Source organism: Trematomus bernacchii, unplaced genomic scaffold (assembly GCF_902827165.1).
Source record: "Trematomus bernacchii unplaced genomic scaffold, fTreBer1.1, whole genome shotgun sequence".
Classification (NCBI taxonomy): domain Eukaryota; kingdom Metazoa; phylum Chordata; class Actinopteri; order Perciformes; family Nototheniidae; genus Trematomus; species Trematomus bernacchii.
In genome coordinates, this window is record NW_022987714.1 from 12732398 (window position 1) to 12750307 (window position 17910).

At 41.4% G+C, this 17910-nt stretch overlaps 1 protein-coding gene across 1 annotated transcript in view; it reads right to left on the reverse strand.

Annotated features, from left to right (window-relative positions):
• Nucleotides 1-17910, reverse strand: part of cdh13 (cadherin 13, H-cadherin (heart)) — a 361634-nt gene that overhangs the window by 62963 nt on the left and 280761 nt on the right. The window contains exon 10 of the mRNA XM_034141757.1: nucleotides 36-218. Coding sequence (XP_033997648.1) covers nucleotides 36-218 — 183 coding nt within the window. The remainder of the gene's footprint in view (nucleotides 1-35; nucleotides 219-17910) is intronic.

A 17910-nucleotide genomic window follows, 5' to 3' on the forward strand; every position in this document is an offset into this window, starting at 1 on the left:
GAATGTATTGGGCAGTTTGATATACAGTATTTCACCTTGATGACAGACAGCATCCCCTCGTTGTTGTCTGGGTTGGTTTGGATCTCAAAGCTCAGTGTTGGATCTCCGTTAATTATAGAGTAGATCGCTCTCCCCGCCCCCGTGCCTGGGTCGTCTCTATCGTCTACCGTCAGGTTCACCACCACGCCCGTCGAGCCCTCGTACACATTAGCCTCAAACTGTTGGAGGAGACAGACAAAAAACATTAACGAACCTAAGGAACTGAGGATACTGGAACCTATGGACCATAACAGAACCCATCAGACTTGACTCAGACAGAAGAGGAAGGTATAGATTTGAATAAAGAGGCAGCACAAACTCATTCTAAGTTAAAAGAAAGACACAAGTGAATGAGAACAGGAATCAAGGCAAAGGTGTCTGAGTTGTTGTTGTTATCGAACTCGAGAGAAAATATTGTGCTCATTCATGGAGGTAGATAGATAAAGTACCTGCAGAGATGAAAACATGGACACATTTAAAGAGGGGAGTTGCAAAATGGTTTGATGTGTTCTTGACTAAAGCATATTGGACTAAACATTGGATGTTATTGTTAAGAGCCCAAACTGCACAAACCCCCCATTGGGAAAAGAGGAAACATTGTCTTCCTCCTTATTGTAAAAGCACATGTAAGGTACCCTGTGGAGTAATTTTACCACTAGTGGCGCAACATTTTTCTTAGTGGGTATTCATTTGTATTTGCGTTGTGCACACATGTTAGCAATTTATGCCGTTTCGAGCCATCCCACTCGTATGAGAAGTGTAGAAATGTGAAAAACATACTAGAGAAGGAGACGAGCAAATTTAGATTGAAACATTGCAGTTTTGAAACCCTTTCTAAAAATATTGTTTGCTGTTTTTTGAGGATGAAGATGCAATAAACATGTTTGACCTTAATAGAACACTTGCATTTCATAACATAACTTTAGTTTAAGCAGAAAGGTCTGGCTGCTCCTGTCATCAATCTGGTAAAGGGGAAAGAACCACTAGTTATTTTCTTTCACCGAATCACAATTGTCTCTGGCGGCGCCTGTCATAGAATCCAGGGACTATCTATGTGAGCAAGAGAGTACTGCCCTCTACGTCATAGCCGTGCCCCTTTATGGGTGAAAACATTCACTGCCAGTCAAATCAGTAAATAGAAATTCAGAAGTTTTCACCAATTACATATAAAATAAAGAATATTGTGGGTTTTTCTTTTTACCTAAAAGGAGCCGCCCAGACAGGCAACAGTTACATGTATGGACTGACCGGGTCCCATTGATTGTGCTTTTTGTCATCTCTGTGGATGACCTGAAGCCACAGATCTTTTCTTTTCCAGTCTTCTTTTCTAAGTTGAGTATAGAAAATCATAACTTCCGATTATTGTTGTTGTTTGATGTGCAAAACACGACACAGCAGCCTCTATGCATGATAAAACAAATTCTTCCACATGGCGCCATTTCTTTGTTTGCACTGGAAAGTGGGCGTCATTTCACCAGACCGTGACATATCACTGCTCTCATCTATGCCCTTGCAAAACAATTAACATATATGGCGGAAGTGGAGGGGAAAAGCTGAAATAAACGACCAACGTGAGTCTTTAGCTGTCAGTTTTTATCTGGTGACTCAAAAATAAATGAATGTATGGAACACACAGGACACAATACAGACTGTTAGTCTGCTCCATTGAGTATTCTTTCCGCTGCATCTCGCTTATCTCATTATTTATCTAGTGTCAATCACTGCTCACATCTCTGCTCATGTTGGCAGCGGGCCTCAATCAGATTCCCATCCATGCATTCTGCCAGCAAGTCTCTCACTAAAGACTACATCCTGAACAGGGGTACCTTAAAGAAGCTCCATGCAGGCAGAAGCAATTCAGTGTGTGTATATGTGTGTGCTGCAGGACCATTATGGTGTCAGAGCTTACAGTGTAATCTTTCAGACACAGAACACTCTGTTTAAGGATAGCGCTGGTCCAGCCTAGATTACTGCGTCTCCTGTCAGCCCACGGTATTGTTGTTTCACAGATTACCCTCTTACCGCCTTACACAGCCTGGCTCCATGCATTTATCTGAAAAGACACAAACATTGATTTCTACTCTTTCCTTTCTTTTCTCCCTTTTTTATTCATCCAAAGCTTGTTTAAAAATAACCCATTGAACCACTTGCAGTCATTTAGGGCACAGAGGATAGAAACATAATGTTCTTCAAAGAAAAAGGTTGTGTTTGTGCCCACACAGGCATTGTTGGCCTTTTTGTCCTGCAAGCCCGCGGCAGTGTGGTACAAAAGCATCATGTGAAAATTAGGAGGCTGTTGGAAATATAAAAAAGCCCAGTGCTCATTTTCTTAAACAAGCGGAATGTAGAATACAGCAATTGCCAGAACCCTGAAGCAGTAAAATACAATTGACAGACATTACCTACCTACTGAATGTACTCAACATCACAAGCACCTTGATCAGAGACAAATGCACCTCATTGGCATTCCTATGCTCATCATCCTCCTCTAGACTCTCCTTCCCTCACAAACACACCAATATAGTACCGACACACAGGCGGTCAGATTGGGTTTAATCATGTGGGGCAGCCATGCGGTTGGAGGAACTGCTGTATTCTGTGTGATGTGGCCACTGGGCTCCTGCCCTGCAGCTGATAAGGCCCCAATTCCACCTGGAGCACAAAGCAAGCAGTCACCTGAAAGACTAGAAGGAAATGACTAACTACGACGCAGAGCTCCTAGCCTGAAATGACTTAAACACATTAAGAGGGAGAGGGGAGGGATGGCGAAAGAAGGGGATACAAAAAGACTGCCTTCAAGTTTGCTTTTATCCAAGTGTGGAGGCGTGTGTGGGTTTGTTTGTGTGTTGGCTGTTTCCTATCTGAGACTCGCAGACGAAGACAGAGAGCCAATTACAGTAGTGGCTCTTTTGCTCACTACACTCACAAAAAAAGATGACCACATGACCAGGGCAATGCAGGCCAAGAGGTGAAAAACAGTATCACACACACACACACACACACACACACACACACACACACACACACACACACACACACACACACACACACACACACACACACGGATGGACAGAAAGACACACAGACACACACATACACACAGACAAATAGACACACACACACACACACACACACACACACACACACACACACACACACACACACACACACACACACACACACACACACACACACACACACACACACACACACACACATATCGTTTAAGGCGGCCATACATCACAGAGCCCTACACTTTAGACATTTAAGATTTCAAGGAGTAAAACTACAGTGTGTCATTGATTTTCTGTTTCCCATCTCCTCTTAAGCCTGACTTTTTCAATAATCTGTCCCATAAATCTTCAAGGTAATGTCATGCTGCCAGAAGATAATTGGGTGATGGTCCTCGGAGGCACAACAACTTAAAAGAAGAAAAGATAAATAAATGGATAATGTCAAGTTTCAGCTGACAGTTTCAGCACTGTCATTTGTGTTTCCGCTATTAATACCAATCATTGATGGTGGCCTTTGTTTGTTTGTTTTGTCATATGTCTGTTACATGTCATGTGTGAACTAACATGACTTCCCTGTTAGTTCACACATAGAGCACATGATGCTACAGCAATGGTGTGCTGACAAACAAATGTCTTTGTTCCTAAAATGTTAATCTTTAAAGAGAAATTATTTTGGTCTACATTTTAAGTCTACATGTTCTATCTATTAAAAGTATTGCACACATCGGAAACATTTAGCAAACCATGATGCTGTGTGGTTAAGAAATGTCTATGTATTTTTGTATCTTTCTCAAAGCATCCATTTGTTGCCATACATTCTGTGTAATATGTATACCTTGAAACATAGTCATAGTGATCGTCAAGTCTGCATCAATTTTTGTTTAATGTATTTCTTTTAAAAATCTGCACCTAGACTGGATTACCAATGATTTCACATACTGTAGGCAACAGCGGATACAAACCTGATGACATAACTGATGGAAATTATAGATTTTTTAAAACTGTTTAGATGGAAAACAGTGGCTGTCTCAAACAGTAGGTCGATTCTTGAAGGAACAATAAGAAGGATTTTTCTAAAAAACACCCAACACCGTATTTAACTAATCTCAATCCTCACTTTTGATTTACTAGGTGTCTGGTCTGTATCTGCTGAAACCCTGCTGCCCACTGCCTGGGTTTTATCTTTTTCATTTCGCTGTGTTTGGGATGTTTCTCGGTGTTTCTCTGCCCCTCGCTCTTCCTCCAGCTGTCACTCATCGGCCTTTACTCCCGAGGCTCACTTCTGCCCTGGCTGACACTGTAATCTGTGTCGTCGGAACAGAATCCTCTAAATTCTCCTGTCTAGACAAAAGTATTATGACCAATAGCTAGCAAGTCAGAAAATCTAAAGTCGATCAGCCACGGCCCACTTTCAATTGTTTTGTTTTTAAACCAAGACCGATAAATTCTACTTCTTCGGACTATGAAATTCATACTATTCATACAAAAAAGCATTTGGTCCATATCCATTTAATCTGTATTATATAATTAGTATACAACTGACCTTTGTGATCTACCTCAGAATAAAGGGGACCTATCATGCAAAATGCACTTTTGTACGTCTTTTATACATGAATATGTGTCCCCGGTGTTCCAGGGAACTCACCAAGTGTCAGAAAACACAACCCTCTCTATTTTCCTCCATACCCAAATCTCTAAAAAAGGGGCCAACTCTCCACCTATCAGGGGAATGTGGGGTTGGGCCACGGCCGGCCATTGCCGCTCGAAAGCGCTGGAGACGCTGTAGTACATATGCCAGGCCTGTAAGTGGCGCTGTAGTCTGCCACAAAAGCAGCGAAGAAGACTTCCCGCCCATAGTTACCATGGTTACCCTTCTGTTTATTCTCCGCTGTGGCTTTTTTTCTCCCTCCCCGAGGCAAGCGTTTGCTCCCGCTGCTTTAATTCAATGCAATCCCTCCCCGTCGAGGCAAGCACTGTAATTCTCTCCGGTTAGTCCACCAGCATATGACAAACACCCACCTCTCCGCCTCTTCCAAGGAACGAGGGGACCGTGCGGCAGAGTTTCAGTTTCAGTTTGTTTCGCCGGTCAAGATGTCCGTTAAAGTTTAAATCTTCCTGACAAAATTAGAAAAGTGCCGGTCAAAGGTCTTCTTTGTTATTTATTGAGCTTTAAAACAAATGAATAACGACTCTATATAATAAAACACGGAGGACGGAGATCTCTTTTTATCCCCCTCTTCTGACAGCCCAGCAGCTGATCAGAGCACGGCTCACCTGTCCTGCAGGGGGGCGTGGTCAGCAGAATCAGACTCGTAGACAGCAAACAGCACATAGAGCGAAATGAGGCATGGCTAAAATGCATGATCTGTTTGGTATTTTGAAAACAGAAACGTATAAATATACCTTATATAGGTATGGCCCTACAATATATCATTTAAATATAGCATGATAGGTCCACTTTAACATTGCATTCATATTAACCCATATCTGTAACCTCACAGGTCAAATAGCTAGGCTTTTACACAACACTGCTAATCAGCTAATGTGAAGTCAGAGTCACATCTCACCTCTTTTTGAAAAGGTGAGATGAGGAGGTGCTTATTGTTGACTGTGTGAAAAGATCCTGATGAGTTTTAATGAGAAACAGATGAACAAACTCCACAACAGAATTCACTGTAGCACTTTGTTTAACAGTTGAGTTATTGGCAAGTATGAAAGCTACAATTATAATCGTAATTAATGTACTAATAATAGAACAATGGAATAACACAAGAAAGGCAGAGCAATTACCTCATGTTTGAGTCTGAGTGCTTGTGTGTCATTACTGTTGATTAAGATTATTACCGGTAGTTAGAGCTGTTTTACCAGCCTGGTCCCAACAACGAAGCTGAAGAAAGAACTAGAAGGGCTAAACGATTAATCAAATTCAAAATGACTCTGCAATGCTATAGAATTTTTTTTTTCCAAATCTCAAAAGCTGCATAATACATTTTTTATAAAAAACATATATACACGCGCTGCCCTTCACATGATTAAGCCTGTAAAAGTTGTTTAATAAGACAACATGTAAAATGCCCCGTTGAATGCAAGGCTCGATGCTTGCAGCAATACTGTGTGAGAACGGTCAAGGCCTAGTTTTAATGAAATTCACATGTTTTATATTGTGCGTATTGTATATGTAGTGTGTGCGTAGCAAGAGACAAATACAGAGTGAAGGTGTATACCATGAACAGAAAGGTATTGGTGAAGGGAGGATATGAGAAATTAGCAGTTCATTTGTAAAGAAAAATAGGTGAGCCCTATATTGAGCATCATCATCAGCCTTGAGGCACAAAAAGTTTCCCCTGTGCTTCTAGACCCGTCTTCCAGGATTAGGGGTTAGGGGTTAGGGTTAACAATATGTTTACAGCAAGCCTTTAAATGATCTCAATATGGTTAGTTCTGTCTTGTTACTGTCACTGAATGGAGATTATTTTAATGAATGAACATATGTGACCTGCTCCATCGAAATCAGTCGCATTGACCCGAAGACACATTTTGAGTTGTATACACTGTTGGAAAGAGGAGATTCCTAGCTTTCTAATGATATCACGATTGTTTTTGTACTCCAGATATTAAGCAAAATATGTCACATTATATAATGACTATCACCGAGTCATCATTTTGAGAAAAAGGCCTTTAAAGTTTCCTCTTCTCTGGAATCCATCGATCTGATTGATTATTAGCGGAGCAAATGATCAAAATACAACGGAGGGAAGATATTTTCGTTTGGATTACTGGTCTGGGGGAAGCTCGCGAGTGTGTGTGTATACGTGTGTGTGTGTTTGTGTATTTTTGCGTTTGTGTGTATTGTGTTTGTTTCACGGGGAAAACACTCACGAGAAACACTGGCTGTTGTTATGCGTGCTGTGACGTCAAGTTAATCCGTTCTCCGCTTGTAATTATGCCGTTACAAGCTTCAAAGTTGTATTTATCATCTGAATTTGCCGAAATAAGTTTAATATTCTGAAAGCCAAGACTTTGTTTATTTGAAAACAAACTGTAACGGACCGTGCCGTGTTATCTATGATTACTATACGCCTTACATTCATAATGTCAGTGGGAGGGAGGGGGAGCGGCGCTGCGGAAGAGCAGATTGCGAGTGAGAGGTGCCTGTCATCTTCTCTTTACAAGCTTCAAAAATGTATATATCGTGTGATTTTGGAAATAAAAGTTTCATATTCTGAAAGCCAAGACTTTGTTTATTTAAAATCAAACAAAACACCCGAACCCCGAAAAACTATTTTTTTACGCAAATCCACGTTTATTTTTAAATGAGCCGTTGCGACTTCCGACTGATTTCGATAGAGCGGGTCACATATTGTTCTGCGTTTCTTTTTCTGATTTTTTTTTTTTAAGTTATGATCATTATTTATTGGGGGTATTTTTTGGGGGCTTGTACGATTCAGGGGTCTGAGAAGGGGGGTGCTCTATTCTTTACAACTGTATAGCCCCCTGAGATAAACGTGTGTATGTTTTATACGCTATTCAGGGTTAAGGTCACACACTGTGTCACCTCTGGTGTACCCCAAGGGTCAGTCCTTGGGCCATTGCTCTTTTTAATTTACATGTTGCCCCTGGGACAAATACTGAGGAGCCATAACATCAGCTTCCACACATATGCTGATGACACACAGATTTATTTCCAAACTGCCCTGGATAAACATCTGGCACTTTCAAATGTCTCAAGATGCCTGGAACACATACACCACTGGATGAGCAACAACTCCCTCCAACTAAATAGCAGCAAATCAGAGGCCATTCTGATTGGAACACCACATCAAACACAAAAAACTGATATCCCTCATATCAGCATCAATGGCCACTCCATTCCCCTCTCCCCACTTGTAACGAGCCTATGTGAAACTGGACTCATCCCTTTCATTCCAAGCACACATAAAGACGGTCTGCCAAGCCTCATACTACCACCTAAGAAACATCTCCAAAATGCGACACTCCCTCACCAAACCGGATGCAGAAAAACTGGTCCATGCCTTCATCACCTCCCGCATTGATTACTGCAATTCTCTGCTTGCAGGCATTCCAGCAAAAACCACTCAGAGACTACAATATATACAAAACTGTGCCGCCCAGATACTCACAAAAACACGCAAATCAGAGCACATCACCCCCATCCTTCACTCACTCCACTGGCTCCCTGTAACACACCGGATCAACTACAAAGTCCTCATAATGGTCTTCAACGCCATCAACCACACTGGCCCCACCTACCTACAGGAACTGCTAACCAGAAAACATTCACATACCTCACGCACACTCAGGTCAGACAGCTCCAATCTCCTGGCTGTCCCGCGGACAAAACTGGTCACCATGGGAAACCGTGCTTTCTCCTCCCTGGGTCCACGTCTGTGGAATCAGCTTCCAGAGAACATACGGACCTCAGCATCACTCTCAGTTTTTAGGAAATGCCTCAAGACCCACCTGTTCCACACCGCATTTTACTGACTGTCCTTTACTTTATTTATTTTTAAACCTTCTACAGTATGCTCTTAACCTTTTATTTTTATTTTTATATTGCCATATTTTATCCAATATGCTCCTTTATATAACTTTTTACTTATTGTTCCTTATAGCTTTGTGAAGCACCTTGAGATGACGTTGTTTTTAAAGTGTGCTATATAAATCAAATGTATTATTATTATTATAAGGCTAGTGTTGGGTTGGTCATACAATGGAGTGATGTTTTGCTTGTGTATAATGATATTTGCTGAAGTGAAGAAGAAAAAAAGCATTCGGATTCACAATCTTCCCTACTCAGAACCCAAGATAGTAAACATCTGTAAACTAAATCACAACAGCTGGTGGATTTCTCCAAACATAAGATACCACAACAAAACCTTCATGTCAACAATGTCAATAACATCGAATGTAACGTTTTCAACAGATGTGGGTACAAAGAAAGAAGGACAATCTGGCAAAAGCACCCTAAAGAGTGTAAAGCCGTTAGAAAAGTATACAAATCTGTCAGCTTTACCGAGTAACACTAAATGCTCTCTGGCTCATTAACGCTACTGTGGAAATTGCCTCCTATTTCTTATACAGGCTTTTAATTTGTCTTTCATTGCCAGCTGGCATTGTTTGTTCATTTCAAACCACTGACCAAATCCCTTTTCTCCTTTAGTCTGAGTGGTGTACATCTATGCAAGTATAAACAAGGAAAACAGGGAGAAAGACAGAGAGAAATATGAGTCAGGTTTAAGAGCGAGTAAAAAATATGTTTTTTTGACTGTGATACTGAACGCTATAAACCATCATATTTATCAAGCTGACTTTTCCATCTTGTCTCCCTCTCACAGAAACACACCCACGTTTCCACAGTCGGACATATGCTCACCATATTCATACAAATCCACAGCACCATACACACAAGCAGAGTGGAATGGAGATCAACTTATTTTATTCCTGGATGTCTGTCAGATTGTGTTATGAATACAGATGGCAGTTAGGCTGCACTGACAGGCGGGCAGAAAGACAGCTGAGCAGCTTTTTCGTTTGTCCTAATGGAAAGTACTTTGTGACATGTCCCCGCTGCCCCAAAGATTTTCCTCTGAAAGGGAACAAGCAAAACAGTGGCCCATCACATTAAACCTCCTGAGACAAGACTATTTTACCTCACAGTAGCATTTGCTCCATCTCCACGTCAAATTCAAGCAACAGGGGCAACACACCAATGTGTTCCTTGGTCTGTTGGCTATTTTCCAAGATACATTTCTGAATATCTTTATTTTTTACCTCCACTGAGGAGCTTTTCTCGATCATCTCAGTCTGGTTTGTTCTAATGTTTGTTGGATTACAGAAACACTACTGGCCCAATGTTCATGAATTTTCATTGGCCAGGGTGAAGCAAGGAAGACTCCATTACATTTTGGACCAGATCCAACAGATGGGGCATCTACATGCATTATGTGCACTTATGGAAACAGCTTTGGCGGAGGTCTGCACTTTCCGAGTTCCCTTCGACTTATTTTTCGAAGTCCATCACTTCTTATTCCAAACTTATTTCTAAATTGTCTAGGTAGTTCTTAGAAAGCAGTGTAAGCTGTCTAATGTAATTGGATAAATCCTACCACACTGTCAGACAAATCTAAAAATGAACCTTGAAAATAACATCTCCTTAAACATTAGAAAGCTTTACAGCGTTGCAGAATGGAGCCATGTGCTAATTTAGTATGTCCGTGCCACCTTTTAATACAAAATGACTGAGATAAGCAGGTGAAATGGAGACAAAGATTCCCCTGATTTAAACATGAAGCATGTATATTTCCAATCACTTTCTTTTTCTGCTTTCATAAGCAGCTTAACTGTCAGCAGAACGACGTGTAGACAGACCGTACATCTGTAATAAGGCACCTTTTTCATTATACCAGTATGAAGCTAAAATGAAACCAGATGCACGTGATCACTTATCTTTCGAAACAATCCTATACACTGTGTCTGTGTGTAGGACTGGCAACTTACCTCTCTGTCTAACCCCCTCCCCTCCCCACTCGCTTTTTCCCCTTTCCCTTAGCTTAAATCCTGCATACAGGAAGTGTGCTGGAGAGTTAATGAGCTTACCTGTGTCTTTATTACATTTTGAACAGCTTCTGCTCAGGCTGCTTCTAAAGATAGCTTTCGATGAATATGACATTCAGCAAAGCAGCTTTTCTACCTTTGCAGAACATGACAGCCTTCATATTTGTCAATGCAGCTGAATCTTCACTGAATATAGGCACACTGTGTATCAAATAACCAGGTCCTTGAAAAACATCCAGAGCCAAGTGTTACAGCTGATGCATTACATCGGACAGCGTCGGACAATCCCTTTCTGATGGTCGGACTGAAAACTGCCTGCAGGAGTGTTTTACCTTTCCAAAACCAACAATCTGCAGTCTGCACCTACTTTCTAAAGGCTGTGTTCAATAATAATAGGAAACAGACAAAGCCTTAACATTTCCTACAAAACCCAATGACCTCCATCTAACTGAAGCTTTTACCCAAGGCCACATTTGTAAAAATACATTCCTTCCTCCCTGCTAAACTGGCAACTGTTATTTCCCTGCATCCAAAGGTGTATAACATACTTGCTTAATGTCATTGTATCAAGTATAAATATCACACTGTATACAATTCAAGCATATTGTCCAAATAACAAGGGTGTGAGATACATGAGGAGACCTGGGACTATGCACTGTTAATTGAATGGTACGTCTATATGAGTACGCCTGACAGATGAAAGTCTAGTAAAGCCAGATCTCAAATGTAATCTAATCAAAAAATGTGAATGATGTCTGCACTGCCAGACTTACCTCACGTGTTCTGGCTCTGCTCAAAAACGCATCAGCCTGATGCGTTTTATCATTTTACAACCTAAGCTGAGACAGCCATCTTTGTTGAATGGGGAAACAACATATCTTTGGCACAACAACCGCTTATGTTTGGGTGAGGCTCGTGGTTGGTCTGGTCCCATGATGTGAGCACATAGTCAGAATAAAATTAAGCAAATTGCAATACAGAAATGCCCCTATGGAGTAATGTTTGTACATTTCTTTCTTCTTTTGGTTTCTTTCCTCCAAATCACCCGGATTTTGTAATATAGAGTATTTTCACAATATGCTACTTTATACTTTTATGCCACTACATTTTGTAGGCAAATGTACTTTTTAGTCCATTATATTTATTTTAGATGTTTAATTACTAGCTTCTTTACAGATTTGGTTGGGGTGGGAATCTTGATGTACAGTAAGAGGGGAGATGAAAAACTAAAGAAAATGTGAAATAGAATATTTTGAAATGCTTGCATCCTTTTCAAACAACCCCACTGAGGGTAAGTTTAAAGACAGGCCTTCAGATTTCAAACACTCTGATTCTCTGAGCAAACGTCCCTATTCAGGGACAGCAAGCTTGATGCTATTTCAAGTAATCTTTCAAACCTATTCCTGGTGCTTCTACACTCTTTATTTTAGAGACACCATTCACTGCATCTGAATAAAATCACCTGATAATACTGTACGCTTCATGGACTACCTGTTCTATGCAGCATAATCGCTTGACATGAAGTAATGCAAATGACCTCATATGCACATTTGTCAAAAACCGGCTGATGAAATAACGGAGCAAATGCAGAAAGAAATATAATCGCAAATGTAGACCAGGAACGTTTCAGCACGAGACTTTTTTCTCTCTAAATTAGATTTTTTTTTATCTGGAGAAATGGTAAGAGCTGACCAGGAGAATACAATTTCAGATTGCAAAAGGTTTCAAGGACATCACCAAATTTGTCAAATAACACATGCACTTATGCACACACACACTTGGAAAATTGTACCTCCATCCTTCTTGGGTAATGTGCCCCTAACCTAACATACAGTGCACAAATCCCTTCCTCTTTGTGACAGAGATTGCTGGCCAGCTATGCCGCCGTATCACCCAGGGTAAGCACGCCGTGTATCTCAGTGCTAGTGAAGCAATCATGCAAGGCCCGGACTAATCCGTGACACCCGTTAGCCATCCCCCGAGACAGACCGGCACTGACAGGGCCCTGCTGCCTGCTGCCTGGTGCTACACCCATCACCGCTAACGTCTTTATCAGCAGGACAGATGGATTGCAGGCGAGCGTATTCTCCTGGTCATCATAGAGGAGGGAGGGGAGAAACAAAAAAAGAGAGAGGAAGAAGAAACAGACAGAAAGACAGCCAGGCACAGGAGTAAGAGCGCAAAATTGAATGAGGAAAAAAAAAAAAAACCCACAGAGACAGGCTGTCAGAGAGGCTGAGCGACAGCAGTGATAAGGTACATCATGGTCTTGTTATGAGGAGCTGGGGGAAATAGGCCCGGACGGACATGGCGTTGAATTAGCAGAGCCAGAGAGGAGAGGAGTGCAAAGGAAGAAAATGAAGGATCAGTATATTAGAGGATACGTGATATAATTGAGAAGGAAAAGAGGAAACGTGAAGGGGAAAAGGGGCTAGGAGATAGGGGGCTGGGGGCTAAGTAGGGAGGTAGAAAAGGGTATTCCAGCGTCTGAGACCAGTGCCTTTTACAGTGTGACCAAGTAACACTTTAAGACAACATGATATGAAATTCAACACAGCACAGTAACCCACAGTGAGCCTAAGACTTGGAATAAACACATGGAGATAATAAAACCCCAGTTTTGATTGGCAGATAAAATTCCTCAGGAGAAATATTCATATTCGCTACCGGAGCACACATATCTGGCCTTTCGCACAACGGAGCTACCGAAGGATTCCATATGATTCTTTCCTGCTCCTCATAAAAACAGGATTAAACCAGCTATAAAAATTAATCAGGTCCGAGCCCAATCCACTATTCAGAAGCAAAATGTAATAAATGTAATACAAAAGGATACCTTAGCTTATGATGTTAAAAATGGAAGACAGATTACACCGAATCTTCCATCTTTACAAAGAACTATGTAAGGAGAATAGAAACTGCAGACTGGCATGCTGTTAAGCTAATTTGAATGTCTATAATTAAAGGTTTTAAGTATTCTCTAAGTATTGTCAATATCAGTGATTATCAGTGACCATCACTGATAATCACTGATATTGACAACACTTAGAGAATACTTAGACAGCCAACATGAGCCTGAAGGGTAAACACCAGGCTTACTAATCTACCCGCACAATTTTTCTCTGGTGTCGGAATGTCTCGCGATGTTGGTAAATTAAAGTGGACCTATCATGCTATATTTAAATGATATATTGTAGGGCCATACCTATATAAGGTATATTTATACGTTTCTGTTTTCAAAATACCAAACAGATAATGCATTTTAGCCATGCCTCATTTCGCTCTATGTGCTGTTTGCTGTCTACGGGTCTGATTCTGCTGACCACGCCCCCCTGCAGGAGAGGGGAGACGTGCTCTGATCAGCTGCTGGGCTGTAAGAAGAGGGGGAGAAAAAGAGATCTCCGTCCTCCGTGTTTTATTATATAGAGTCGTTATTCATTTGTTTTAAAGCTCAATAAATAACAAAAAAGACCTTTAACCGGCACTTTTCTAATTTTGTCCGGAAGATTTAAACTTTAATGGACATCTTGACCGGCGAAACAAACTGAAACTGAAACTCTGCCTTCCTTGGAAGAGGCGGAGAGGTGGGTGTTTGTCATCTGCTGGTGGACTAACCGGAGAGAATTACAGTGCTTGCCTTGACGGGGAGGGATTGCATTGCAGCGGGAGCAAACGCTTGCCTCGGGGAGGGAGAAAAAAAGCCACAGCGGAGAATAAACAGAAGGGTAACCATGGTAACTATGGGCGGGAAGTCTTCTTCGCTGCTTTTGTGGCAGACTACAGCGCCACTTACAGGCCTGGCATATGTACTACAGCGTCTCCAGCGCTTTCGAGCGGCAATGGCCGGCCGTGGCCCAACCCCACATTCCCCTGATAGGTGGAGAGTTGGCCCAATAGCCGTAGTGCCACCGTCCTGACGTCAGTAACGTGTTCAAATCTGGATCAGTCTGTATCGGATCCGTTGCAGCCCCTTTTTTAGAGATTTGGGTATGGAGGAAAATAGAGAGGGTTGTGTTTTCTGACACTTGGTGAGTTCCCTGGAACACCGGGGACACATATTCATGTATAAAAGACGTACAAAAGTACATTTTGCATGATAGGTCCCCTTTAAATTCCATTTAATTTTGGGTTGAAATGAGTTGTAACTGCGTTACTGAGAATTGTAAGGGGTAGTATATTACCCAAATTTCATTAGTAATGCATTACATTACTTTGTTACAGCAAAAAGTAATACATTACTGTAACTCCGTTACTTTTGTCACGCGTTACACCCAACACTGGACAAGAGTAGAGTATTTTGGAAATGGTGAAAACTGCACAGAACATCACCAGGACGGAGCTGCCATCCATGGAGGACCTTTACTCCCAGCGGCTCAGGAAGAAATCCCTCCGGATTATAAAAGACCCCCATCACCCCAGCCACAAACTGTTCAGTCTGCTGCCGTCTGGCAGGCGTTACCGCAGCATCCGGACAAAAACCACCAGATTCAGAGACAGTTTCATCCCACAGGCCATAAGACTATTAAACACCTGAACTGTTGAAGCAAAATCTGTTAAACACCTGAACTGTTGAAGCAAAATCTGTTAAACACCTGAACTGTTGAAACAACATCCATAACATTCATCTGCTACTTAGTAATTATTATCTATTTATCTAATATATCATTCCAATAGCTTGCATATAGACTCTTATTTCACTATTTCACTTTTTTTAAACTATTTTTCTTTTTGTATTTACTTTTTAATATTTACTTACACTATCATTTTCTGTTTATCTGTATTATTGTGTTGCACTGTTGGAAAAGCCTGTGACCTAAGATTTCCATCGACATAACTACTCTGTAGCTATGTTCGTATAACAAATAAAGAACTCAGTTGTTTTATAAGTATTTTACATGAAGTGTAACTTCAACAACTTGAATGCGGAAAGATGAATTAGGGAGGAAGAGGAGAGCAGATTCCCCGCTGGCTGATCTGAGGATGTACGCAACAGTGGAGTGGTGGTCTAAGGCGAAGACTTCACAAGCTATGAATATCTGTCTCTGTGCAAGGAGCTGTGCTAGGTAGGTCTGAGTAAATACTGAGGCGCGCTAAGTGGGGATTCTGTTTGCTGAATTCAAACAAAAAGTAAACTTGAAAAAAAAACATCAAGACTCGATTTCATGAATGATAACAGGAAGGAACCCTTCTCCTGTACATTTGTTTGCTTGGTTTCATCTTTCTCTCTGTATCTAGGTTGGAATCTTTGCACTCATCCTTCTCTATCTTTCTCTGCTAGAGTTCCGCACACAGACTCAAAGCTCACAAGTCGTCTGCAGGAGGTGATGTCTTCAGAAAAAGACAACACAAGAGTAGGGGCTTTTGGAAAGTTCTTTGAAAATACATTAATATTTAGTTGAATAATTGATGCGGTGAAAGCTTAAGAGCCTGCTGACACAAAACCAGAGCACTCGCAAACACACTCACGACATGATGGCGGTCATCTGGGAGGTCAGAGATGATTCATGGGCAGGTGGGGAGCGGTCAGGGAGAATGGAGGGTAGAGGATTTATACAGGGAGCTTAGTGCCTTCAAACACTTGTTTTTTAAAAGCTCCATTTCTCCACGCCGATAAACGGATCTCTTCCCAGTGAGAAATGAGAACATTAACTAGGACACGGACATGGTGCACTCTACGCGGCCCTGCCGAAACCCTCTGAGCTGTAACATTTCACATCTGAGCTGCGTTCCTTACACGCTCCCCTGACACCCCAATGCATCATGGGACGCCTGTAGGGGAGGTTTTGGTTGGGGTAATGTGTGATGTGTCTTAAAACATGACAACAACTGCGGGCGTTTCCATTAAGAACAACACAAGTCAGTGTTACAACCGCACCTAGAGGCGCATGGAGGTTCTTTTTCTACCGGACCTCGTAGACCCTGTTTTTCTCTTTTACCTCCAGAGGTCAGAAGGAGGGATGAAGAGGGAAAGAAAACAGCCATTGCATCAACTTTTGACAAATATATAATGAGGTGGCACAAATGGCCAACAGTTGAAATTGTGTGCTTTTTTAAAATGTGTACATGTTGGTTTTATGCCAGGCACCGGTTTAGACTGTTAGCTTTACGCTAATGCCTTGAGGCAATGCTGACTAAACAAACCATCCCTGAACCACTACTCCCACTCCTGCTCACAGATCCCCTTATCTTGCCTCTGCACCCATTCAACCCAGTTACAGTGATGTGCTATAACATGTCACATCTGAGATGTACCTTTACAAAACAAGGAGAGGAATATGTTTTGCTAGAAAAGGTCACGCTGAGTTAAATAATTTGTGAGTGGGTGAATGTGTGGGGGCAACTGAGCGTGGTTCGGATGACCTTCTGCTAGTATTTCACTTTGCTCTTTGTATTGGTTTCTACTAATGCAATATTTACAGTTCCTCTGTTTTTACCTAATGTCCTGATAAAGTGAACAGCAATAATTCCCTCTGTACTACAACAGAGCCACATTATACCCACACATCTGACTCTCTTTTTAACAGAAATACTGCCCGTACTCACTTATTAACAGCAAATGCATCTACTTTGCTGTTGTTGTGACTAATCATAACCTTCTGTTATAAAAACGAAACACTTCCTGCACAGTATGAACCTGAACATGAGCACAATCTGTCCTTGTTGAAAAAACAACCTGCTATGTTCTGGTTGTCTGATGGTAATATGTTGAGTTGGCCCTTTGATGCAGAGATGGTTGTCTCAGTAAGATTGAAAGATTAACAAAAAAGACGGACAGCATTCAACATCGTATGACTTTTCTTAGGGAAATTGGCTGTTTGTTCTTTTTACCTGAGCTTTATGACCTGGGCTTGCCACACAGCTATTTTTTAAAAACTTATATTGCAAGATTTTTGTTGTTTGAGAGTATGTTATACCTGATATTTTGTCTGTTCGGATAGTGGTCGTAATGTAAGGGTGCCTCCAAGGACCAAGGGTAGTGCACAATCTGAGTGGACCAAAGAAATGTGCTCGTATTCTGCACAGTAATAGCAGTCCCTATAATGTCATATTCTCAAATTCTTTTTTGAATGCTAGTAGTAACCGTAACCCTCACCCGTCTGAGTAACAAAGCACAGAGCTCACCACATGCCTCAATAAAAAAAAAAAAAAGTGAAATGTAAGAAAGTCATTCCTCTACCAGGAGACCTTGTTTTATACTGGCTATTGACCAGTTTCTGCCCTTTTGATGTGAACTCTGTCTGTCTTAAAAAAAAATGAAGTTTAATCATCAGCTTTCACTCAC